Genomic DNA, 23,951 nt, shown 5'->3' with positions numbered 1-23,951 from the left:
ATTTCCTATATTAAACGCATAAGTGAAGGACTCTTCAACGGGTCTTTCCTTTTTTTGCCGGTTATTCCGCCGTAAGAACGTGATATAAGGGATGAAAGGACTTGACAGGTTGTCTCTGTTAACGTTACGTGGAAAATGGAATAAGCGTTTAATATGGATTTGTTGGATAAAAAGAACGAGGGGAAATATCCTCGTCGATTTATTGAGGGCCCATCAAAGGAAGATGTCTGATAAATTATTTAATATGTTACTCTGGAATTTGACGTAACAGATTATTGATTGCACTAGCATCTAATATTACTTCTGAATTTATTAGAAAATATTCCAATACGAATATGATTTCTGTCCCCAAGAGTCGAAGACTAAAAAAAACATCCTCGTGATCCGCATCAATTAAACCAGATAAATAAATAAATAAACGGGGCGTCGAAGGAGTGACCGAATGATCGCCGCCGACGGCCAGTTGGTAACCGTCGACGACACACACGAACCCGAGCAGTCTCGGGCACCGGCACGCGGTTTAGGTGTGCGTTCACGTTAAAGCGTTGTTAACGTCGCGGATGCGGTAGTGGCGATGTTGGTCGGGGTGTCGGAGACGCGATGGAGCTCCAGTGCGTGGTCGTCTACACCGTCATCGACATACCGGAGCCGAAGCCGCCGCCGGACGACGACTATCTGCCGGACCACGGCTGTCTCGGCTGGATCAAAGGACAAATCAAAAGGTATCGGAGCTTTTTGTTGCGGCAAGCTTTGAATTTCTTCGGTCTCATTTATATCATCTTATATTTCTCGATTAAACGTTGAATTTTATCGTGAACATTTCCGGGGTCCTTAAAGACGATAACAATGTTGAAAACGAATATTATAGCAGGAAATTCTTGCCGGGAATGCTTCCTGGAACGCTCGTATTTTATTTTGAACGGGTCATTAAGAGGCCTCATAACACCAGACGACTCTCTTGTCTCGACTGATGCTGGTTTATACCTCATAAAAGGAGTCCTCTTCAATAAAAGTGATCTTGGGGTTATTGAGAATGCATGTTCCCACTTGCACGTAAAGTAAATATCATAAAGTTGTTTTTTATTCGAAAGAAATTGTTTTTTACACTGAATATATTTTAATGTACTCAGTATGAAACTTTTATGACGATATCAATTTGTTTAATTTGATCAAACCTTTTAATTTAGATTAAAGTGTATTACGCTTTAATAATAATTTAATTAAACTCCGCCAACTGCAGATAATTACAAGTTCTATTGCATGTTTTATGGGCCTTTTTGTAATAAACTTATCTGTAGTACAAAAATATGAATTTAGTACTTTTTTATTACTTTGATTTTATGACGGACCGCTCTTAAAACTTCTGAAACTGAATTGAATTCTTTGCTCAAACTTAATGTTTTTTTAGAACAAAAGCGTTTTATATTTATCGATTATTCACTGATGTGTTTTGCCTCACTTACGATAATTAGATGTAAGGTGTGATAAACAACGATGATTATTTAAGATTTGTTGTGTCCCGGTAAACATCGCTTCCACGGATAAATATGGATTACGTCCAATCACGAAAACAAACATATTTACCTTAGGTAACAGGTCGAGAACAGAGTCTTCACAATAAATATTGTTCAGTCTGGCCTTGTCGTGTTTGTCGTCGGAAACATACTTATTAGGAAACAAAAAAACACAATAATTATTATTTCCTTTTGGTCGTCTTATTCCAATTTAATTGCTGACAATTATCTGAGTCGCCTGAGGGGTCAGTTCGCCGTTACGAAATCCGTCCTATTTTCGTGTTTTTGCGGCAAAAGACGTCAATAGTCCGCGTTCGCAACAGGTTCACGGCTGCTCCCGTTGACCGACTGCCAAAAAATCTTAATTGCAAGAGCATGTCGCCGGTTTCGAGTTTGACTCCTCTGTTCCCCCGTATTTTTATAAGGCTAGGCGATTTGATTAGCGGCAAGAACGAAAACGGGGGGCGATAAACGAAATGTACAATAACGGGGTTTTGTTTTATGAAGTTTTGTGGAAAAACTTCGCCGAAGTTCTCTAATCAGTTTACGATTTTTGTCGGCGTGCAACGGTTTTTCCAGTTTTTGATGAATAATCTAGATAAGTTTTCTTGATTTGTTTTCTGAACAGGCGCGAGTTGTTTCACGACTTATTATTCATCGAGTAATAAATTGGATAAGATCATAATTTATGGATTTTAAAATGGAGAGCACGAATGGTTTTTTTATTTGCACATTAACATAAATTGGTACTGATCGACTTAAATATTTTGGATTTGAACTAATTGTGACGCTGTACTAATTTTATACCTCATTATTTCATTTGGTACATACGTCAGTCAGTTTATTTATATAGCAAATCTATTGTATTAGCATTGAAAAATTTACGATTACGTGTTTCTAAATCAGCATTTGATCTTAGTAAATAATTTATTAAGGCTGCAAGTCTTTGTGGTTATTTTTAAAATAAAGGAACTTTTTGAATTTATAAATAACTTGTCAAAACATTTCTTCCCAAATCATCCAAGATGATGATGATTTCATCGATAGTAATGAAAGCAATTCAAATATCTAAAATAGGAGATCAAAATTTGAAAGCATGTTCTATAATGAAGTCAAGCTAAATAAAATTTATTCCTAAAGTTTCTGTAACAGAAAATACAATTATTTTTTTGTCACATATCTGTTGTAACCTTTGATGCAATCGTATTTAAATTTGATGTGTATTAGCAAAAAATACATATCTACAATACAATGCAATAAATCATGATACAGTAGCGTAGACTGTTTTTTTAACTATTAAACTTTTCATATCCTTTGTACAATTTAGAAAGAAAGATGCTCTTGATTAATTTTGATTAATAGTGCCGTTTCTGAGATATTTGGGTTTTAATGTTTAAAGAAAATTATTAAATCTGAAATATCTCAAAAACAGTTATAATAATCAAAATTAATCAAGAGTATCTTCTAGAGTATGCAAAGAATATAAAAAGTTTAATAGTAATAGAAAAATATTCGATGATGTAGAAAAAAAAAGCTGTGACAATATGGAAAAAGTTTATTGTAGGTATGTGTTTTACTGAAATGCATATCAAGTATAAACTCAATTAAGAAATAATAAAAATATGAGAAAGAAACAATTTTTGAAATCTAAATTTGAGGGCTGTATTTTCATCAGGATAAACTTTACAAAGAAACTATATTTAGATTTTCTTCATTATTGCTTCCCCTACTTCTAAATTTTGACCACCCGCTTCAGGAACACCTTGTACCCCACAGTATTGATTTCAAAACAAATTTCTTAATTGTACAATTAAAGCTGTACAGCAAATGTTTCCAAATAGGTAAATCTAACGGTCGTTTGTAAATCAGCAAACTAATAGACGTTAAGTGCCTTTAAAACTAATATTTACACAAACATGTAATTAGTATGAGGTAACGTAATGTTTGTTTTATGTCTATTCGTAGCAATCAATTCTACGATTTATTCCCCGAGGTGTAAAGTCGTTTATTTTTGTTTGCAATAAATTTGAAAAATGTGTGAAACCAACTTTTGGTGTATCCTTCCACTTGATGATAAATGTTTTAAATATTTTAATTAAACAGAGCGAAAACAACTAATTAATATACATGGTACCTCCGGGGCTTCACATGAGTTCGCTTTTTCGAAAACACGTACATTGTGGCAAAACAATGCGCGTGAGAACTTGCTGGATCCATGCAAGTGATTAGCGAAATTACGCTTTCATGTCTGTATCGTTTTTTTGTTGTGTTAATTAGTGTAAATTAGTGTCTCTAATTTACTGACGAGTTACGGTGTATAATATTAACCATGTGAACACAAAAATCTTCAGACAGGATGTGTCCCTTGTTGTTACAGTTATAACATCTTACGTAATTGAATCAAAATTTACAGACGTTCTGGTGGAGGACAGACACGCTTCGTCCTGAATTAATTTGTCAACTGTTTGTAGTGCTAAGAAATTAAACCGATTAATAGTGGAACTTGGTTGGTTGAGTACATTGTCGCAAATGGGATACGTTATTACCTTAATCCGGGTGTTTGCACCCTTCGGAGATTCCGCAATTAAATTAAAATGGTTCTTAATATGTATCTTGAAATACAAATGACCAGCGGCAAAGCTAGTACAAACTTCAACCAGACTCACTTGTTTAAATCATCAAGATTTATTAACAATTAAAGAATGTGTCCCACGAGTTTATTAACGTTGCCAAATTAATAAAGCGAGAATATTTTATCAAGCAAAAATCCACAACTCCTAAGTTTTATTGGCAATGAATTCTGGCTCACATGTTTCGTTAGTTGGAATGTTTAATCATTTCATTTTATGGATAATAAAACGCGACATATTTTCACTGAACACACGTGTTTCCAATCTATTTGTTTTATAACGCCCCGTTAAATCTCGTTCAATAGTTTATAGCATAATCGAATCCTTTGATGTTTGTATAAATAATTCTTTGTTTTACATTTTTTACACAATGTTTTTTGGCATCCCAGGTTTGAAAAACAATTCTCGTCATAAAATTATTGACCAACTGCACGCATGAATTAATTATTAATGTGTTTTTAATTTTTAGGGCGGTAGCGGCATATCTACGTGCCTTGAACCTGTCGCCCAACAATGCGGTCGTGCACGGAAACCTTGCCTGCGTCTACTATGAACAGGGCCTTATCGATCTGGCCATCGACACGTACCGGCGTGCCATCGAGCTGCAGCCAAACTTCCCCGACGCCTACTGCAACCTGGCGAACGCCCTCAAGGAGAAGGGCCAGGTGTCGGAAGCGGAGGAATGTTACAACACCGCCCTGAGGCTCTGTCCCTCACATGCTGACTCCCTGAACAACTTGGCCAACATCAAACGTGAGCAGGGCTACATTGAAGAGGCAACACGATTGTACCTCAAGGCTTTGGAGGTGTTCCCGGAGTTTGCAGCCGCACACAGCAATCTCGCTTCGGTTTTGCAACAACAGGGCAAGTTAAACGAGGCTCTGATGCACTACAAAGAGGCGATCCGCATCCAGCCCACGTTCGCCGACGCCTATTCCAACATGGGCAACACCCTCAAAGAGATGCAGGACGTTAACGGCGCTTTACAATGCTATTCAAGAGCCATTCAAATTAACCCGGCGTTCGCCGACGCCCACAGCAATTTGGCCAGCATTCACAAGGATTCCGGAAACATTCCAGACGCCATTCAGTCGTACAGGACAGCTTTGAAACTAAAACCCGATTTTCCGGACGCGTACTGTAACCTGGCGCACTGCTTGCAAATCGTGTGCGACTGGACAGATTACGATACCAGAATGAAGAAGCTAGTAAACATCGTCGCCGATCAGTTGGAAAAGAATAGATTGCCCTCAGTACACCCACATCACTCCATGTTGTACCCACTCTCGCACGAATTCAGAAAGGCAATCGCCGCCAGACACGCCAATCTGTGTCTAGAGAAAATCAACGTGCTCCACAAGCTCCCGTACAAATTCTCACCCGAATTGAAGGGCCGTTTGAGGATCGGCTACGTAAGCAGTGATTTCGGCAATCACCCAACGTCACACTTGATGCAATCCGTTCCGGGCTTGCACGACCGTTCCAAAGTCGAAGTCTTTTGCTACGCCTTGAGTCAGGATGACGGCACCACGTTCAGGAGCAAGATTACTCGCGAGGCCGAGCACTTCATCGACCTTTCGCAGATACCGTGCAACGGCAAGGCCGCCGACAGAATCCACAGCGACAACATCCACATATTGGTCAACATGAACGGTTATACAAAGGGCGCGAGGAATGAGATATTCGCATTGAGGCCGGCACCAATCCAAGTCATGTGGTTGGGATACCCAGGAACCAGCGGTGCCAGCTTCATGGATTATTTGATCACGGATGCTGTTACATCTCCGGTAGAACTGGCTCACCAGTACAGCGAGAAGTTGGCCTTCATGCCCTACACTTACTTCGTTGGAGATCACAAGCAAATGTTCCCACATTTGAAAGAGAGGTTGATTGTCAGTGACAGAAGCGGTAACGGCGCAAACCTCGCAGACAACGTGGCTATTATAAACGCCACCGATTTGTCTCCGTTGGTCGAGAACACAGACGTTAAGGAGATTAAAGAAGTTGTCAAGGCTGCCAAACCAGTTGAGATCAGCTTGAAGGTTGCGGAGTTGCCCACCACTACTCCCATTGAGAATATGATCGCTTCAGGCCAGGTTCAAACATCACTGAACGGCGTTTTGGTACAGAACGGTTTGGCCACGACGCAGACCAACAACAAGGCCGCCACTGGTGAAGAAGTACCCCAAAACATTGTTATCACAACTAGGCAACAGTACGGATTACCCGACGATGCCGTAGTCTACTGCAACTTCAACCAGTTATACAAAATCGACCCTGTCACTTTACACATGTGGGTCAACATTTTGAAAGCCGTGCCGAATTCGGTACTGTGGTTACTCCGATTCCCCGCTGTGGGTGAGCCAAATCTTCAGGCCACCGCTCAACAGTTGGGTCTTCCGCCAGGCAGGATTCTGTTCAGCAACGTAGCTGCCAAAGAGGAGCACGTTCGCAGAGGACAGTTGGCTGATGTATGTCTCGACACGCCTCTCTGTAACGGACACACCACTAGTATGGATGTGTTGTGGACTGGAACGCCAGTGGTTACACTACCGGGCGAGACTTTGGCCAGCAGGGTGGCCGCTAGTCAATTGCACACTCTTGGATGTCCCGAGCTGATTGCATCATCCAGACAAGAATATCAGGACATCGCCATCAAATTGGGAACCGACAGAGAATAGTAAGTATTACATAAAACTTTAAATACAAACTTGATTACTAATGAAATTATTTTTTAGTTTGAAGGCCATGAGACATAAGGTGTGGACGGCTCGATCGACGTCGCCGTTGTTCAACTGCAAAATATACGCACAAGGATTGGAGTTACTTTATCAGAAGATGTGGGAGAAATTCGCCTCAGGTCAGAAACCCGACCATATTACGGACACGACCGTCAAGAAATTCTCCGTCAATCAGTAAATAGGGCATATATTATCTATTTTGTATGATTGACAGTATTCAAATATTTATACAAAATATTTTTATCTCGTCCTTTTAAGTTCGTTAGATATAGTTTTTTACTAGTGACTTGATAGGGTTCCATTGGAGCTCGTCGATTTAATATTGCGATGACTTGTGAATATTTTAGCTTAAGGTATGTAACTGTGCAAAGATGAGGATTGTGAAATGAATTGCTGACTTATTTATAATATATTATATATTTGTTTAAGTTAAAAATAAACTATTGAATGTTTATGAATTCTTTTATTCAATCATTTTAGACTTTGTGTTGTGTGAAGTGTCCTCAGGATAGTCTATATTGTACACATATTATTATATACCAATTTTGAGACGCGAAATTAGCCAATTTAATTATCCAATTTTTAGTTTTCTAATAACTTTTGTTATTTCCAATTTATAAACATAACATACACATACACGAAATTGAATCTAAAACATCTATGTGGAAATTAATTTATGTTGCGTTTAATCAAAGTGTAGTGGACATGAAGAGGATCTGAGAACTGATGTGGATATGAAAAATGCTTTTTCCAATATATACCAGTTAAACAAACGACAAATAAATTGTAAAATTCTAAAATTATTTATTACTCAATTACGTCATTCTCATACTGAAGTGAATTTTAAAATTTAACAAATATGCCAAGGTACTAATAATTTAAAATAAAATAATTTCGTTTAAAACCACATCACAAAAAGCATGAATTATATGCCACAATTTTCCATATATAGGAGATATTCCTTCTATATTCTTCAGTTACTGAGACATCGTGAAACATCCCCATACCATAATTGAACCGCTACCATGTTTCACTGTAGATATAACAAACTTTTTCAGTAATTTTTTTCCTGTAGAATGTTTAACATGTGCTTACTGCTATAAGTTTTGAAGTAAAATGAAAGTGCCTATTACTTTATTGACATGACAGTTGTAAGATAAGGGTGGTATCTATAGTTGCCTAGTTGTGGATTCTAACTATGTAACTTCCACAAGGAAAACTGTTTGAAAAACGATTGATAAAAAAATACTGAATATGTTTAAAATATATTTTAATATACAAAACTATAAATATTACATAAACTATTTTATATCACTGGTAATGTTGTCCCTATATTTGTTCATATTTACAAAATTTACAATTTATGTACATACATATTTACAAAAAATTAAATTATATATTTATCACAATCATCTACTAAAATATATTATTAAAGTTGACACACACAAGTACAACATGTACGTTTTACTGCCCGCACTATTGCCATAATAGATTCCATCATTAAGAATATCTCTTAGACTTTGCGAGTAACTGGCCACTTCACCACATTTGACCAACGGTAGTTGGAAAGAAGTCGGCCTTTCATTTACAGTATTCTGTATGTTGTCTGTGTTGACTTGTCCCAAGTAAAGTAAACAGGAACCTCTATAATCCATTTCCAGTTTCACTATATCGTATTGTATTGAAGGCAAAATAATTCCTAGTTGAATACAACCATTTGTAGAGCTCAGTTCCTTCGGCACGTTCACTTCCCACTCGTCCACCCCACACATTCCCGGCAAACGCAAGTCGTAGATCATACGTTGATCCAAAACTGTTAAACTGGCTTTTTCTATGTGAAAATCGATGTCTGTGGTCCCCTTCATTAGTTTATTAGCCCCGGCCAAGACGAAATGTCCAGCTGCTGTTACTATGAACTTGGGAATTTTACAGAACGGATCCGAGTAGAATTTGTGTTCTCCAATCCAAGTGGAGTCTTCGGAGTAGAACGAAAACCGTCTGGTCAAATAAAGACCCATAGGTCTGACCTCACAGCGCGTTGAAGTCCATTCACCCCAAATATACGGAGGCAGATGAGGTTTTTCGATTAAATGAGGTGGAGTCTTGCTATCCAGGAAGAGATGACTGGGCATTCCAGTCGGACTTTTAATAATATAGGTGTGTCTGTTGATGGAAAGTCGTTCTTCTTTAACTTGTTTGATCAAAGCCACTTGAAAACTCGTCGGTATATGATTTTCCCTTTGCTTGTAGTTGGTATGAATGTCTCCAAGAAGCAACTCGGCTTTCATTTGTCTTGGATATTTTCTGGGCTTTAGTTGATCCATTATTGGCCGAAGTTGCACCTTAAGTAGCTTAAGCTCGTTGAAGGCCCATTTCAAAGTGCCTAGACAAGAAATGTCTCCGAAAATGTGATGGCTGTTTGCACGTCGATTCAAGTCGTATTGGTTATTTATGCCGTACCGGGACTCCCACAGGTTGTTGAAGTTCCTTTTGTTGTCTTGAGCTGCGTCGTACACTAAATGTTCGTCATATCTACGCCAACTCTTCCAATCCTGACCTGAAAGTGAATTAATAATCTTTAGAAATTGCCCAAAATAAATTATTTGATCAAAACAAAAAAATACTAAAAATAATACAATTAATTACCTGGACATTCAAGTGCAACAACTCTATCCATTTCCCTGGCTGCATTGTTATCTTGTGGGATGACACTGATGTTAGTCACTTTTAAAATAGTACTGGCAGCATCTGGTTGCATTAAAGACGTTCTAAGTTGTATTCTTCCATAAGAGAACACAGACAGTTGTGGAGATGAACAGGAATCGTCATAATAATGATGTTGTACCAAGTAGTAGTGACCGTCGGGTTCAAAAGTGTAGGAACGAAGTACGTATTCTGGTCCAGGTCTGGTTTCACAACTGCAACAACAACAATGTTAATATTGCACTATTCTTAGGAATTACAGACTGTTATTTTGGGAAGCAATCAAACAAAGGTGTAGTTTCCCGAATAATGAAGGTGTAAAACAAACTCCCAGCACCAACCGTTGACTGATATACGACCAGCTTAGTTTATTTTCAAATTGTGGGGACGATGAAAATAAACAAACGATTATAATGTACAGTAAAACAGTGATTGTGTACATCGTTTATGTATTAACAAACAGTAAATATTAAAATATTTATGTGGAATTTTAAAATAAATAGCCCAATGGTATCTAATCGATTAATTGGTTTAAAAGGAGAATAATTAAAAAATTATATTGTAAACGGCCTTTTTGTAATTCTATATGCGTATGAAATATGAGGATTTAGCAAAATAGTATATTATATTTCACAAATTTCACGTGCAAGTAAATGGCAAATTTACCTGGGTGTTAACAAAGTATTTTATATCCGGCTCCAACTTTTGTGAACTCCTACCGAATTAATAAACCCAAAAAGTTAAGCACGCATCTAATCAGAAGAACAAACTTTGCCTAATTAAAACCAAAATACCATTTTATTAATTTAGTAGGTGGTCCGACCGCTCCGTTTCAATCTTCGCAATGTTTATTCTGACCCCGGGGGTTTCTTAAAATACGAGACGAGCCGCAGATGTACCTGGTGCACCTTCCCGAAAAATTTTTGACATGTATTTATGAGCCGGACTGTAAAACGCATTGTCATCCGTATAACTCTTATCTCGTGGATCTCGGTTCATCCGAGAAAGTCAACTGCATTTTAAATTCGGACATGTTTACTGTTGGACTTTTGTAATTCGTCATGCCAGGTAGAAATGCATTTTTGAATTGTTTATTTATATTGGGGTGGATGTACGAAATGACGGGTACTTGAATTATTAGTTCTGAGTCAACAACTCTGTGGCATCACAAATAAATGATCAGGCACAAATTTACGCTTGAATTTCTATAGAGACTGCGTCATATGTTTTAAAAAGTTATCTAAACGCCGGTTATTTAAATTTATTTGCGCATTATGCACGAAAATCCCGAATGAATGGAACCAACTGCAAACAGTCGGGTCAGATGCAAATCGTAAATTTCAACGAAGAGCGGCCGGGCCGAAAAAAAAATTTTCCTGTATCGACTGTCCAAAAACCCAACAAAACAAACAACACGGCATTCTTATGGTAATCCGTTCGGTTGCTGGTCCGATCAGATCTTGGTCGCAAAGACAACCGAACGGTCTTTTTTTGCGACCACTATTTAAAATGTCGAAATCCCCAACATTATTCCGGACACGGTAAGAATGTCCCTATTTGGAATTGCTGGCGGTGTACAACGACACCGAAATTTATTGTGCGGCGAACCACCGGCCATCGGACCAAATGCAAATACTACGGGGATTCGGCAGGAAATTGGAGATGCGCAGAAATTAATTGTGTAACATTTCTCTTGTCTGGCACTTCATTTACATTCTTCTGGGAATTCGTGTTTCAGGAACTTCGATAATAAGTTAAAGACTTACCCTTCTGAAACCCAGGTTCCTGTAAGCATCTCCAGGTTGGTCTGGACCACCGTGTTATGGTCTTCTAACGTTGCCAAAGATGAGACCTTCTCGCATTTGGAACCGTGACCACGTACAGCAATAACTGAAACAACAAAAGGAGTTAAAATTGTGGGATTTTATGATTAAACACCAGTTTGGTTTCAAGTCATGTCGTACATACTTTCATGTAACAGGTCTTTTATATTGCCATCAACGGACAATAACTTCATTATTACAATCATTACAATTTCATTCATCGTTAAATAAAATGTATTAATCAAAATTCCTCCAGTGTAAGGCTTTGATGGTCCGAATTCTCTTAACAATGAAACATTAAACAACAATTTATAGTTTGTCTACAGGACTCATGCAAATCACTCGAAAGATTTACCAACGTACCCATAAAACGCGTATGAGCAGCATTTAAAACAGAAATCAATCTTTTTACGTTTGTGCCATGCATATGCAACTATTTACCAGTTTATTATTTCTAGGAAGATGCGCAGTAAATTTAGAATGACAGAACAAAAGGTCCGAGATTGCACGAGCTTGATGTATTTGTGGGTACTGCTGAAACTTTAAGATTAATTGTCCGGTCGAATTTCGAACATCCGTTCGTAAATCAATATCGGCCCCCACGAACACCACTGGTTTAGGTAACAAGCCACAGTAATCGAGCGGAACATTAATATTTATTCGGGATTTAAATTCTTATGAGTGATCACACGCTGGGCAAGGGTTGACTTTTTTATGTTTCGTTGCTGCACCGGTCCCGGTGGATGGTGGCAAAGCCAACTTATTTACGACGTCCTAAAAACAGTAAGACATTTATATTTTCTTGTTGCAGTCACAGTTTGAAACGGATTGTTTTTTAATGACTTTTATAACCGCTGGATTTTTTATGTGCCATCGTAAAATACACACTGCGGGGTTTAAGTGCGCACTGAAAACTTGGTCTACGAGTGAATCTGATAAGAGTAGGTTTACTCAGATTTATCAAAAAATTACCAAGTTGCCTGCATTTCAAAGTAAATAATTTTTCTACTGAGTGTGCCAAGATATGATTTAGTAGCTGAAGAAGAATATAAACATTTGATAGAAACGCTGGCACACCAATTTTTGGATAAATGGGTAAATTATCGTTGACACATGGTTCCAGCACATTTCTCATGATATCTCTATACATTAAACTGTCCATGTTATTAATAATTTTATGTAATGGTACTATACAATGCCAAGAAAAGGAACCCCAATAATGTTTATTCCATCAATTTTCAAAATTTTTGTAGGGTATGTAGGATCCATACTTTTATTTTGAGGACGACGAACTTATGTTACTTTCTGATCCTATTTTTCTTGAACTTGAAGTCATCACTTCAGAATACTCTTTGTCAAAGTTCTGAAGGATAATTAATAAATTTTTGTGCAAATTTTTCAATTGGCTTTACTGAAATACTTCCTTGTTAGTTTTATTACTGTACTGTATGTCTCAATTAATACATTTTTTATTTGCCTAATATTCAAGAAAGGATTTAATTACTGATTCTTCCAATTTGTCTTTCTATAAAAGTACTTGATTCTTTGTTGGAAAGCTTTTTATTGTTTTTTCAAAAGGGTGTTTCAAAGTAAATAATTTAGTGTGTGTGCCAAGAGATGATTTAATAACAGCAGAATATAAAAATTAGATGAAAACACTTCGAGAGGCATTCACATGGCACACGTTGGTACCCCAATTAATTTCCCATGCTCGTTCACACTAGACGTCATTCCCGGTATTGTCTTTTTTATACACGTGAACACTCGAGTCGACGCCTGCTCCCGTCTGTTCCCCAAAGAGGAAGCCCATATGGCGCGAGAAAACAGTATGCAAAATTAACGTTAAATTGAACAGGGCCCTCGTTTGACAGTTCGCATCCAAGTGATTCCAGATTAAAGACGAATGGGATTTGTGTCACTGGGCACCGCCCTTCACGTCTAAAAGCTCATAAATCAGGGGCTCTAATGCGTCTGGTCCGGTTTCAATTTCAAATGTTGGGTTTACATCCTGTGGGTTTCGAATTCGATGGTTTTTTTCTGGCGTTTTAAGGTTTCACTGTGGGATATTAATATTTTAGTTTATTGGGGTTTAAAACATATAACTTTGAGTTAAGTTTTATTGCCGACGTTTAGGAACTGTAATAATAAAAGACCCCAACATTGACAAGTAATTTCCACGGTACAAATGTTAAGAAATGTAAATGACCAGAAGATTTTTTAGTTAAATTACATAGTTTCAAATTGCAAAACCTTTCTGATGAAAACAATGCTCTGCAGTACTGGAAGGTTTATTTAAACACCCGTCGATTTGTTTAGTAATGGAGCGGTAAACATAAACCACATATGCGACAGTATAAACACAACAAACTGTTAACGAAGAAGAAAAACAAGATCTATTTGTGTGTTTAAATTTACTATTTTCAGGAGGCTCTGCATTCGTTTATGACAATGTAACTAATTAATTTTGATTTACAATTCCAATTTAGAACGATGTCAGGTCATTAACGTTGTTCCTGAATGTTTTTTTAATTATCGTAAAATGTGTCCCATTCGGTCGTTTAGATAATTTATGTTTGGAAGGTATTAAGATTATTACATGGAAGATATGTATGTATAAAGAGCAATTAAGCTACAGTATATTGTAAGTATTGCCATACAAGGATCTACTTCACTTTATGATTTATTTATATCACCACGTTTGCAAGACAAAATGCCATTCTCATAGTCAAATATGGTTTTTTTCTAATTAACAACAGACACACTTTACAACTTTTGGATGAAGCACAGTTAAATCTGGCATGTTAAATGTAAAATTATAATTTTGTCCTGTTTTAGGTGACATGATAGGTAATTATTGGACCATTAGTTACAATAATAAATCAACAATTTGGTAAATCAAGCTTTCTCGTGTGATTTTTAAATTAAATTACAATTTAATGTGTGTCTATGACTATAGTTGGTGTTCCAAAGATCAACCTTTAAAATTCCGATGAAAGTAATTGATTATCAAAGTAGATTCTAAAATGGAAGAGCTTCTAAGATTACAAAAACTACACCAAGATAAAATATAGAAAGAGAATTGGCTGGCAGTAATTACTGAAATCACAGCACCTCTTCTCAAAAAACTACAATTTAGCTAAAGCAAGACAAGGCACCAAATAAATGATTGACTTACCAATTGAAAGTATGATAGCAGCACCAAATAGAAGGGTAGAATTCGCCATGGCAATCAGGAAATAAATCCAAAAAATCCAACGTCAATAGTAACTCCAGTAACACAAAACCTCAATGGCACATGGCCCAGCGTACGTCTTGAGAGTTGCGACGTGCACCACTCAACAGGCAACCGGCTAGTGATTCGGACGGGACACGCCACAGGCCCTTTTTGGCTAGTTCTCTTGGCAAGTCCGCGGGGGGTTGACTCGCTCTCGAAATGATGACATGACAGCAGGGCCCCGATGGAGGTTAAACTTTATCTGATTTGTTTACCAGGACCAGTGGAGTGCTGTAGATGGGACGGGTAGATACTAAGGGTTCTGCTGCGGATTGATGGGGATCGTGGGATGTTTTGACGGATTCATTTTTTTATTGCGAGCACGTATAGGTAGTTTGTGGGGAACTTGTAAAACAAACCATAAACATGTAACAAGATGCATGGGAAGATTACTTGTATGCACCAGAACTACCTGGTAAAACCTGATGCTTTGAGGAGAATTTATGAATCAGGTGGTGTTTGTTTTCTATGCAGTATTTATTCTTTAATTTTTAAAGAAGTGTTTTATTTCTTATGTAAATTCTACACTATTTATTATCATAATTATCTTTAAAATGACTAATTGTAACAGGAGACGTTGAACGAAATACCCAGAAAACTAAATTACCTAAAAGGAACATTTTTGAACATTTCCTCTTCCTTATTTCCTTATCTTTAATGGTTTTACTCATAATTCTGGGAATAACCAAATTTTGTACTCCACTAAGCACCCTTTTGAAGTAAATAAATGTTAAAATGTACCAATAATTTTAAATATAAATAGTTTAAACATTTTAAACCCGCATAAAATAAATTCCCTGAAGCTTTATGAGATCGGAGGATTAGGTATTCTAAAGAAGATTAGAAAAGGATTAGTATTTTACTTATGACACTTGTACTAAAGACATAAAGAAATTTTGCAGACAATAAATCATTTGAAGAATAGTATTAGTAGAAAATCTTATTATGAATTTTACCAAAATATTAAAATCTGTATGTTTGATTTTGGCTTCATATAGAGAATATCAAAATAATAATAATTCATAATTTTTTTTATACTTAATCCATCTTTATTTCTTTAACATTTATCATGATATATAGGGTGTTTCCAAGATATTAAGTAAAAAGAGGTTATCCACTGAATTATTAAAAAAAATTGATGATTTTAATTTAATGATAATTAAGAAGACACCTTTAATAAATGCCATGAAAATATATTATATTTTACTTAAAATAGTTACACAATATTCTTCCTACAATTATTATAATTTTTTTAAAATAAACCAAAATAATTTCATTTTAAATTAAATCATAAAAACAAAATAAATGTATAATATGACAGGTTATAGAAATGACACATTTAAAAAATATATATTTATTAAATTATATATACATAATTGTTTACCATCTGATCCTATTCTTTTGAACTTGGATTCATCATTCTAAAACCAGAATTCTGAAGGATAATTAATATATTTTTGTGTAAACTTTAATCTTGTTCGAGTATTCTTTTTTTATAACAATGATTTCTTTACTGAAAACCATCCTTGCTTGTTTTGTCCATTCAGTAAACGTCTGATTTCTCTGCTGGACCCACTGATATTGACTTAATTAATTAATTTTTTATTTACTTAGAAGACAAGTATTTCATTTACTGATCCTTCCAATTTTTCTGTCTATAAAAGGAGTTTTTTTGTTAGTACAATGTTTTTTCCTTCCCTCAATAAAATAATATAAATCCTACTAAGAATAAATTCTGACTACTAAGACTATTTTTAAATAGTGCGGCTAAATATAAATATATTTGAATGTGATATTTCTTTGGAATATGTGTCCTGTAGAATATTGAAATATGTTTTATATACCAACTGGGGAATTTTTGAATGAAATACTTTTTTAAATATCTTAAAATGTTCAAATTCCTTTGACTACCACTGTATATAGAATGGCTCTTAAACATAAAGCAATATTTCTTAAAATAATCAAGTTTTTAATGACATTGTAATGTATCAAGACCCATTTGTTGTTCTAATATTCATATCTTGTACCAATATTTTATATTTAGTTATTATAATTGTAAGACCTTAAATATATTTACAATCAATTTTTGTGGTAAACATATGAGAATTAATAATTTTCAAATATAAAATTGTAAACAAACAACAGGTCGTGGACATCCCTTGTTTGTACGTGGGTATTGTTGTCAATTTGAAACATATAAAAGGCAATGGTTCTACCCAAGAAAATCAGTGAATGTTCAATAGTTTCGTCAGTACTAACCAAATTATAAATAATACTCAATGAAGTAGTGTAGTTAATTAATCCTGTGTACTCATTTGTTGTCGTCCTATTACATTATCTAAAACATTAATTTACATAATTTATACACATATTAAAATTTTTACAAAATAAAAAATTATATAGTCCTTGTTTATGAACCAATAAATGTAAAAATCATCACTCTACAAAAAATTAACTCTGCATATCAAAAATTATTAAATTTTGAATCTAATTTAATATTTAGAATTTATGTGGATAATAGTTCTTGATAAAAGTTGACTTAAAACATTCATGTTAAATTCGATAAATTTTACAATGATTGAAATGTAATAAGAATAAAATAAATTTCGTGAATGAACAAAGCTGAGAAAAATTTTAGACCATTGCTCGTTGCTCCCACATAGTCCCAGTAATAAATCACAATATTCACGTGGCATCCTGTCATTCGAAATTGTCACCTGAAGATTCTATCAGCCATGCAATGATAACCATAAATCAAAAAGTAAAATATTTATGTTAAGTAAATGGACGGGCAGGTAGAACCCCCCGTCCCTCCGAATAGGAAACTTGTGTCTGTGTTCGATGGTGCTCCACAGGTATTCCATGGGACCAGGTATTAAATGGAATTGAGTATTTAAAAACTGACTGGGCCCACCATAAATTATGCTTTATTGATTTTTCCCACTAATGAATGGAAATGGGACTGTCACAATATTTGTGCTTCTTGACGGAAAATATTGGCGACCATGAAGTCAAGAATTAGTCTTGTGAGGTCCAAAACATTAATTTTTGTTTATTTATTTATTTGTCTATGTATTACAATACAAAAAATAAAATAAAAAGACTGTTTAAACTTATACTTGGCTATAATGGTGACTAATGTAATAATTTTTTAAAATGTTAAATATTTTGGCCAACACTGTTTTTTTAATGTTTAATTATTAATATAGTATTAATTTACTATCGTTGTTTTATATAGTACTACATACAGTATATAAAATTTTACATATATTTTTCTGAATTGAGCTGGATATAAATATAGCAACTTTCATCTTGAAATGGATTTTTAATGATTAAATCTTTAATTTAACTTTTACACTGTATAATATTTTTACATTTTATAATTTTTTTGCCTAATTCCTTGGCAACAGACTCGACTATTTTTAAAATGTACGACAAGCTTATCAAGTTAAAACTTGATGCTTTGATCCTTTTATCAACTTTGGATATGTGTTTGGGAAAGTTTTCATTTTGAAACATATTTATTAAGAGTGCCCCATTGTTCTAAGGTTTTGTAATTCTAAGCAAATCAAAATTGGACGGGATTTTCCTTGTAGATCAGAACAAACCCCCATCCTGTGACTTAGTTCAAGGGATGTGGATCCCTTGAACTAAGTCCCATTTTCTTCAGGTTGGATTTAATTTCAGTTATCGATAAGATTGACTTGTTTTTTGCAATTCGAATTATCCAATTATCAATACTTTTTTAGGTTTTTCGAACTTTTTTGGAAGGTTACTTTTTGGCCTGTTTCCCTAATTTTTTTTAATAATATCAGAATCGATTTATTTATTTAGCCATCTCTTATTGTTTCTGTCGGTCTTGATAACACCGAATTATTATTTTTTTTAGAATTTCACTTTGACCAATGGTTAGATAATTATAATAAACAAAATTTCTCTAGTAAATTACCAATTTAAATTCACAAAGAGCAATGAATGACCATAAAGTAAAAATTTGCTATAATTTTGTCCATAAAAAAGTACGAAGTTTTCTAAAAAAGAAATTAGGTTGACCAGTTGCAGTAGACACAAAATAAAAAAAATAAATAATAATCGTACTTTTAATTTTTTTATTATTTTAATAAGTTACTATAATTATGGTCAGTACAAGTTTCAAATTTATTTGAATAGTACAAGAAAAATTAATTTATTATAGTTAAAGCTTATAATTATTGAATACTTTTAATATTAATTATAAGAGTTAATCTATTCTAAAAGAGAGTAACAGAGAAACTACGAAATAACAAGTAGTTAATTTAAAAATTATAAAGTAAAGAATTAGTTTATAATTTATTATTTAATAATTTTTAAAATATCATAGTAGATATCTGTAAAATATTTTATCTAACTCTACCAATTTGAAACAGATACGTTTTGATAAAAATGCATTAAAGATTTCTATAATAAAAATTAAATATTAAAACCAACATGATAAGGGAATCTGTAAAACTCCGCGTCGTCCCTCTCTAGTCTAGCACTTCCGGCGTAAGAGGCCGCCTCATACAGTTTTCCCGCAATAAAACTTTGATGAGGTGTATTCAACTTTATTTGACCATAAAATGAAAAGTGATTTTAAAAAGTACTAGAAACAGTAATAAATCTTGTATTTGAAGTAGTACGAAAAGCGTTGTAACATTCTATTCTTCTATTAATGGACCGAATTACATTTTGAAACTATAGATTTATAGTTATGTACTTGGGCGCTATCGAAGTTTCCTTAAAACGCAATATTGCAACTTTTCAGCTGAAACAATTCGGTTAAATCGTTTTATTGCTTCGGGTTTAATTCTTCTAGAAGCACAGATCAATCCCGACGGGATTTATTGGAGCCGCACGAGTTAAATTAATTGTGCACCATCCATAAAACACATCGACTTTCACCAAAATGTTTATATCGCATAAATAAAATGAGACAATGTATGTAAACAATTAAATGTTCATTTTTATTTGCCGATTTTAACTGAAGCATCGTCGCAGGCGGATTGCAGAGGTTGAGGAAATTATGAACGGGGGACGGGCCGCTTATCTGACTGGTGGATGTGGGGATTTTAATAAAGTCGCCCTACGCCGGCACGTATATGGGAACGGGGTAGTGGTGGGCCGACTGACTGGATACGATAAAACTAGACGCGAACAGGAAAAGTAACAGGGCAGAAGTAGCGGCATCGCGGAACAGTCCCGGGCTAAAAGATGACGGGACAAGCCAGCCAAACAGCTGCCTGTTCATGCGTTAACTCTAAAAGCTCACTCGTAGAAACTGAAGCACGGGGAACTTTTTGCACTTGAAGGATCGTGACAGTTACAGCTATGTTGTGCCTGCGACGTCTGAAATCACTATATTTTAATATAAATATGTAATGCGGATACAATGGTCCGGGGGGAATTTTTACAGCCACGAGAACGGCGAAAGTGTGACTGGGCGCATCGCTTGAGGCCCTTTTCTGGAAATCGCCGGATTGATGGTTATTGGCGTGATATTAGCATAGGGATTAAATTTTCGGTTTCTTATCTGCGTAAGCCACGCTTCCTTTTTTTGGCGGTATTCGAAGAACTCGAAAGTTTAATGTGATTTCATTCGTTATTTAAAAATCGAAGCGGGGCAATAACCCAAACAAATTAAACCTAAAAGTCTATTTTAAATTTTAGAATTTACCCAGAACTAAAATTAAGGCGGAAAAACGTACACATGAGGGTGAGGTTGCGACTCCCCTCGTATATCGAAATGGAAAATTCATTTACCCTGCCATTCTACATTTGAGATCAACATTTCCGAGACGAAATTCCTGCGAAGTTTAGAGAATGCAAATCCAGTATTTTTTTACCCTAACGAAGCCACCCTCGCGCTTTTTTTTTCACCCTCAAGTCAGCAGGCAGCGGACCAACTAAAGGCTCAACTGGATCTCAAGTGTTTCACGTAACAGGGTTGTTGATGGTTTGACTGGTCGGACGCAATCTTCCCTAACTTGAAAAAAATCTATAATGGTGTATATGTGTATATAAGATATGCTAGTTAGGAGAAATGAAAAGAAGTTTTGATTGCTTTATTCGCATGCAAAGACGCGTTGCCGATTCTCCCTGTTCCTAATCAATTTCTATTAAAATGTGAATAATTAAAGGAAATTTAATTAAGTACTTGTTTAACCTTACATTACATTATCTATTCACTTTTATGATTTAATTTTTAATTAAATGGTATATGACAAAGTAGGTTTTAATTCTTCTTAATATTTGATTATTGACTTAAATAAAATAGAATTTTTAAGAAAAGTTTATGTTTTAAATGATTTATCTCACATAATTATTTATTTTGACTGAAAGAAATGAAGCTATATGTATCATTTCATACACAAAGTATAAAATACAGAAGTGTCATTTGATAGTTATGAAATATAGGACCTTCTTTACTTATACTGATATTTTGAATATTTGAATACAAATAGTTTTTATTCTGTAAATTTTGTTAACATAAATATAGTATAAAATTTTTCTTTACGTCACAACAATAAAAAATTTAAATATAATAATTAAAAATTTTCAATTTTCTTTTGAGTTTTTCTTTGATTTACTTTGTATTACTTCAAAAAAGGAGATTTTTGATAAAACAAATTATATGAATATTTCATATCCATTATTTAAAAAAAAGGATATACAACCTACATGTAGAAAGTCCTTCAAAGAGAAATCATTATTTTAACATTAGGAGGCAAATTTCTGAAAATTTTATAGTAATTTGATAAGATTTCCAAAGGGTTAAGTACCTTTATACTTAAAGTTTTCTAATCGTAAAAATTGATTCAACGAAAAATGTTTAATCGATTTTAAATTATTTATATTAGAATGCATGATTTTTTAATCTTTTGAAAAATATTGAAATTTCTGAAAAAAAATATTGTATTTTGAAATATCATACACAATAAGTACCTTTATGTGTTTGTTCTCCTTACTATATATTTAACAACAAATATTTAATTCAACCTAATCCTGAATTTTTTCTGAGGCAAGAAAATATTCGTTATTTTCAACCACATAATAAATTGAAGATTAAATACTTTATAATTGCTGGCAGCATATTAAAATTTCAGTAGTTTAATAAAAAACAGCAATTATGAATTTAATATCGGGACTGTAATTTGTGTTCTACATTAATGACATAAATAAATGTACCCCTGGAAACTTTATTTTGTTCTGAATTTCTTTATTAAACATAAATTCAAGCCTAAGTATTTTAATGGTCGAAACTGAAAAAATAAAATATAATATCATGGAGTGAGTTAGTTCTCTTCTAATCTGTTGTGAATAGACCAAGATAATGTGAAGCAAAATATATATTCTTTAAGAAAAGGTAGTACATCCAATAAGTCATTCAAAATTTTAAAGCTTATGCTAAATAGGAAGCTATCTTGGTATAAAAATATTGTCAAAGATTGCAGTAAGCTATATAAAGATGTATTTCTAAGAAGAAATTTGGAAAGTTCTTGGAAATTAAAGATGCTTTTTGTTGGTATCTGATATTAATCTTTTCTCCTTGAGTTGGAGACTCTCTTGTCATTTAAAAAAGATATTTTTCTTTCAGGGTAAAGTACTTAGATACATTTTAAATAAAACTTAATTTAAGGGGGATAATATTTCAACTATTCCATCTATGTATATTTACCATACCTTAGTTTACATTAAAGCTAATTTTGATCAATATCTAATATGATTAGTTCATGATCTTGCTTTTTTAATAAGTAAGAGGATTGTTTAGTACTAAGTTTAGTTAAAAAAATTTATTATTATTAACAATTGCCTTTGAAATTTCATGGAGTGGGTTCTTCTCCAATATATTATGAATGGAACAGGATAAAGTGAAACAAATGAAATAAAACTAAGTACATCTAATAAGTCACTCAAATTTTTAAAGCTAGATAGAAAGCCTAGTAAAAAAATATTGACAAAGATTGTGGGAAGCTAAATGAAGATGTATTTTTAAGATGAAATTTGAAGATTTTGGAAATTAAAAATGCTTTTTGTTTGTATCTGATATTAATAATTTGTTCTTGAGTTAAAGACACTCTCATAATTTGAAAAAGGTATTTTCCATTCAGGATAGAGTACTTTTTTAAATTTTAAAATTTAATTTAAGAGACAAATTCTTTCAACTATTTCTTCACATATGTTTACCAGTCCTAAGTTTACATTAAAGCTAATTTTGATCAATATCTAACACGATTAGTCCATGGTCTTGCTTTATTAATAAGCAAGAGGGTTGTTAAGTTTAGATAAAACAATTTGTATTGTACCGACAATAATAAATATTATTATTAACAATTGCTTTTGATATTTCCTTTGTTATTGGTTTTTATATTGATATATTTGCTATAACTGTTATAATTTAGTTGTTCAAATTCTTCGAAGTTCCCTAAGTTTTATGACTTATTTTACGTGTTGTGACCAACTAAAAAAGGGCACTCATATTGTTTACAGCTTGTATATTGTATATCTTGACATTTTGATTGAATCGATAAGTCGCAAACATCACGATTTAAAACTGAATCGCATTACATCGCGGACGGGTGCCGTTAAAACGAAAAACACACATAAAATCGGCGTTCATTACTCGCACATAATAAACAACATAATCAACATTCGTACGCTCTCGATTCGTGTTAGCGAAGTATTATCGTTAAAAATGCGTATTCCGCTTCATGTAACTTTTCTCATTAAAATTTAAAGAAATTCGACGACATTAGATTACAAAGAAAAGTCGTTAGTTTTAATGTGTTACACGCTTTTTTTTAAGTCGCCGTAGTAAATTTTATATCTAAAAAGGACCGTGGGGGAACAAAAACCGATTCCTCATTTAGCCGTGGGGTGAACGCGCGGGGTGAGTGGTAAAAAAAGCAGGGGTCGCGTCAAGGGTGGTGAAAAAAATGAGGGGTCCCGTTTTTTTTTTATGAATGTCCGATTGCTTTATGTTCGATCGCTCGCATGAGGGGGAATCAATCGATAGAATTCGATTTTTAGGTACCGCCACCGGTTCCTTCCGTCTTACCCTAGGTTATGATAGGTAGTCGCTTTTTTACCTTTATGATGTGAACACACGACGTTTTTTAACGTTTTGCTTGCTTTCATGTAAGTAGGTCACAACTATTTTATACTGTATTAGCTATTTTGCTCCTCAAATATCTTTGTATATACTTTTTATGTAATTACTATACTTACACGTACATAAGTTTTCTATATAT

The 23,951-nt window shown here is 34.2% G+C and overlaps 2 protein-coding genes across 2 annotated transcripts in view; one reads left to right on the top strand and one right to left on the bottom strand.

The window, feature by feature from the left end:
• LOC109601600 (UDP-N-acetylglucosamine--peptide N-acetylglucosaminyltransferase 110 kDa subunit) overlaps positions 1-7,337 on the top strand; it is a 30,557-nt gene extending 23,220 nt beyond the window's left edge. Inside the window, exons 7-8 of the mRNA XM_049963471.1 lie at positions 4,614-6,824; positions 6,883-7,337. Coding sequence (XP_049819428.1) covers positions 4,614-6,824; positions 6,883-7,063 — 2,392 coding nt within the window. The 3' untranslated portion in view covers positions 7,064-7,337. The remainder of the gene's footprint in view (positions 1-4,613; positions 6,825-6,882) is intronic.
• Positions 7,338-8,159: 822 nt separating this feature from the next.
• On the bottom strand, positions 8,160-14,729 carry LOC109607942 (protein APCDD1). The gene is made up of 4 exons (XM_049962948.1): positions 14,587-14,729; positions 11,355-11,478; positions 9,532-9,803; positions 8,160-9,442 (listed from the first exon to the last, which is right to left on the bottom strand). The coding sequence occupies exons 1-4, from the start codon at positions 14,633-14,635 to the stop codon at positions 8,295-8,297; spliced, it is 1,593 nt and encodes a 530-aa protein (XP_049818905.1). The 5' UTR covers positions 14,636-14,729; the 3' UTR covers positions 8,160-8,294.
• Positions 14,730-23,951: the final 9,222 nt, after the last annotated feature.

This window comes from Aethina tumida, chromosome 2 (assembly GCF_024364675.1).
Source record: "Aethina tumida isolate Nest 87 chromosome 2, icAetTumi1.1, whole genome shotgun sequence".
NCBI classification, from domain to species: Eukaryota; Metazoa; Arthropoda; class Insecta; order Coleoptera; family Nitidulidae; genus Aethina; species Aethina tumida.
This window is presented reverse-complemented; position numbering and strand designations above follow the sequence as displayed.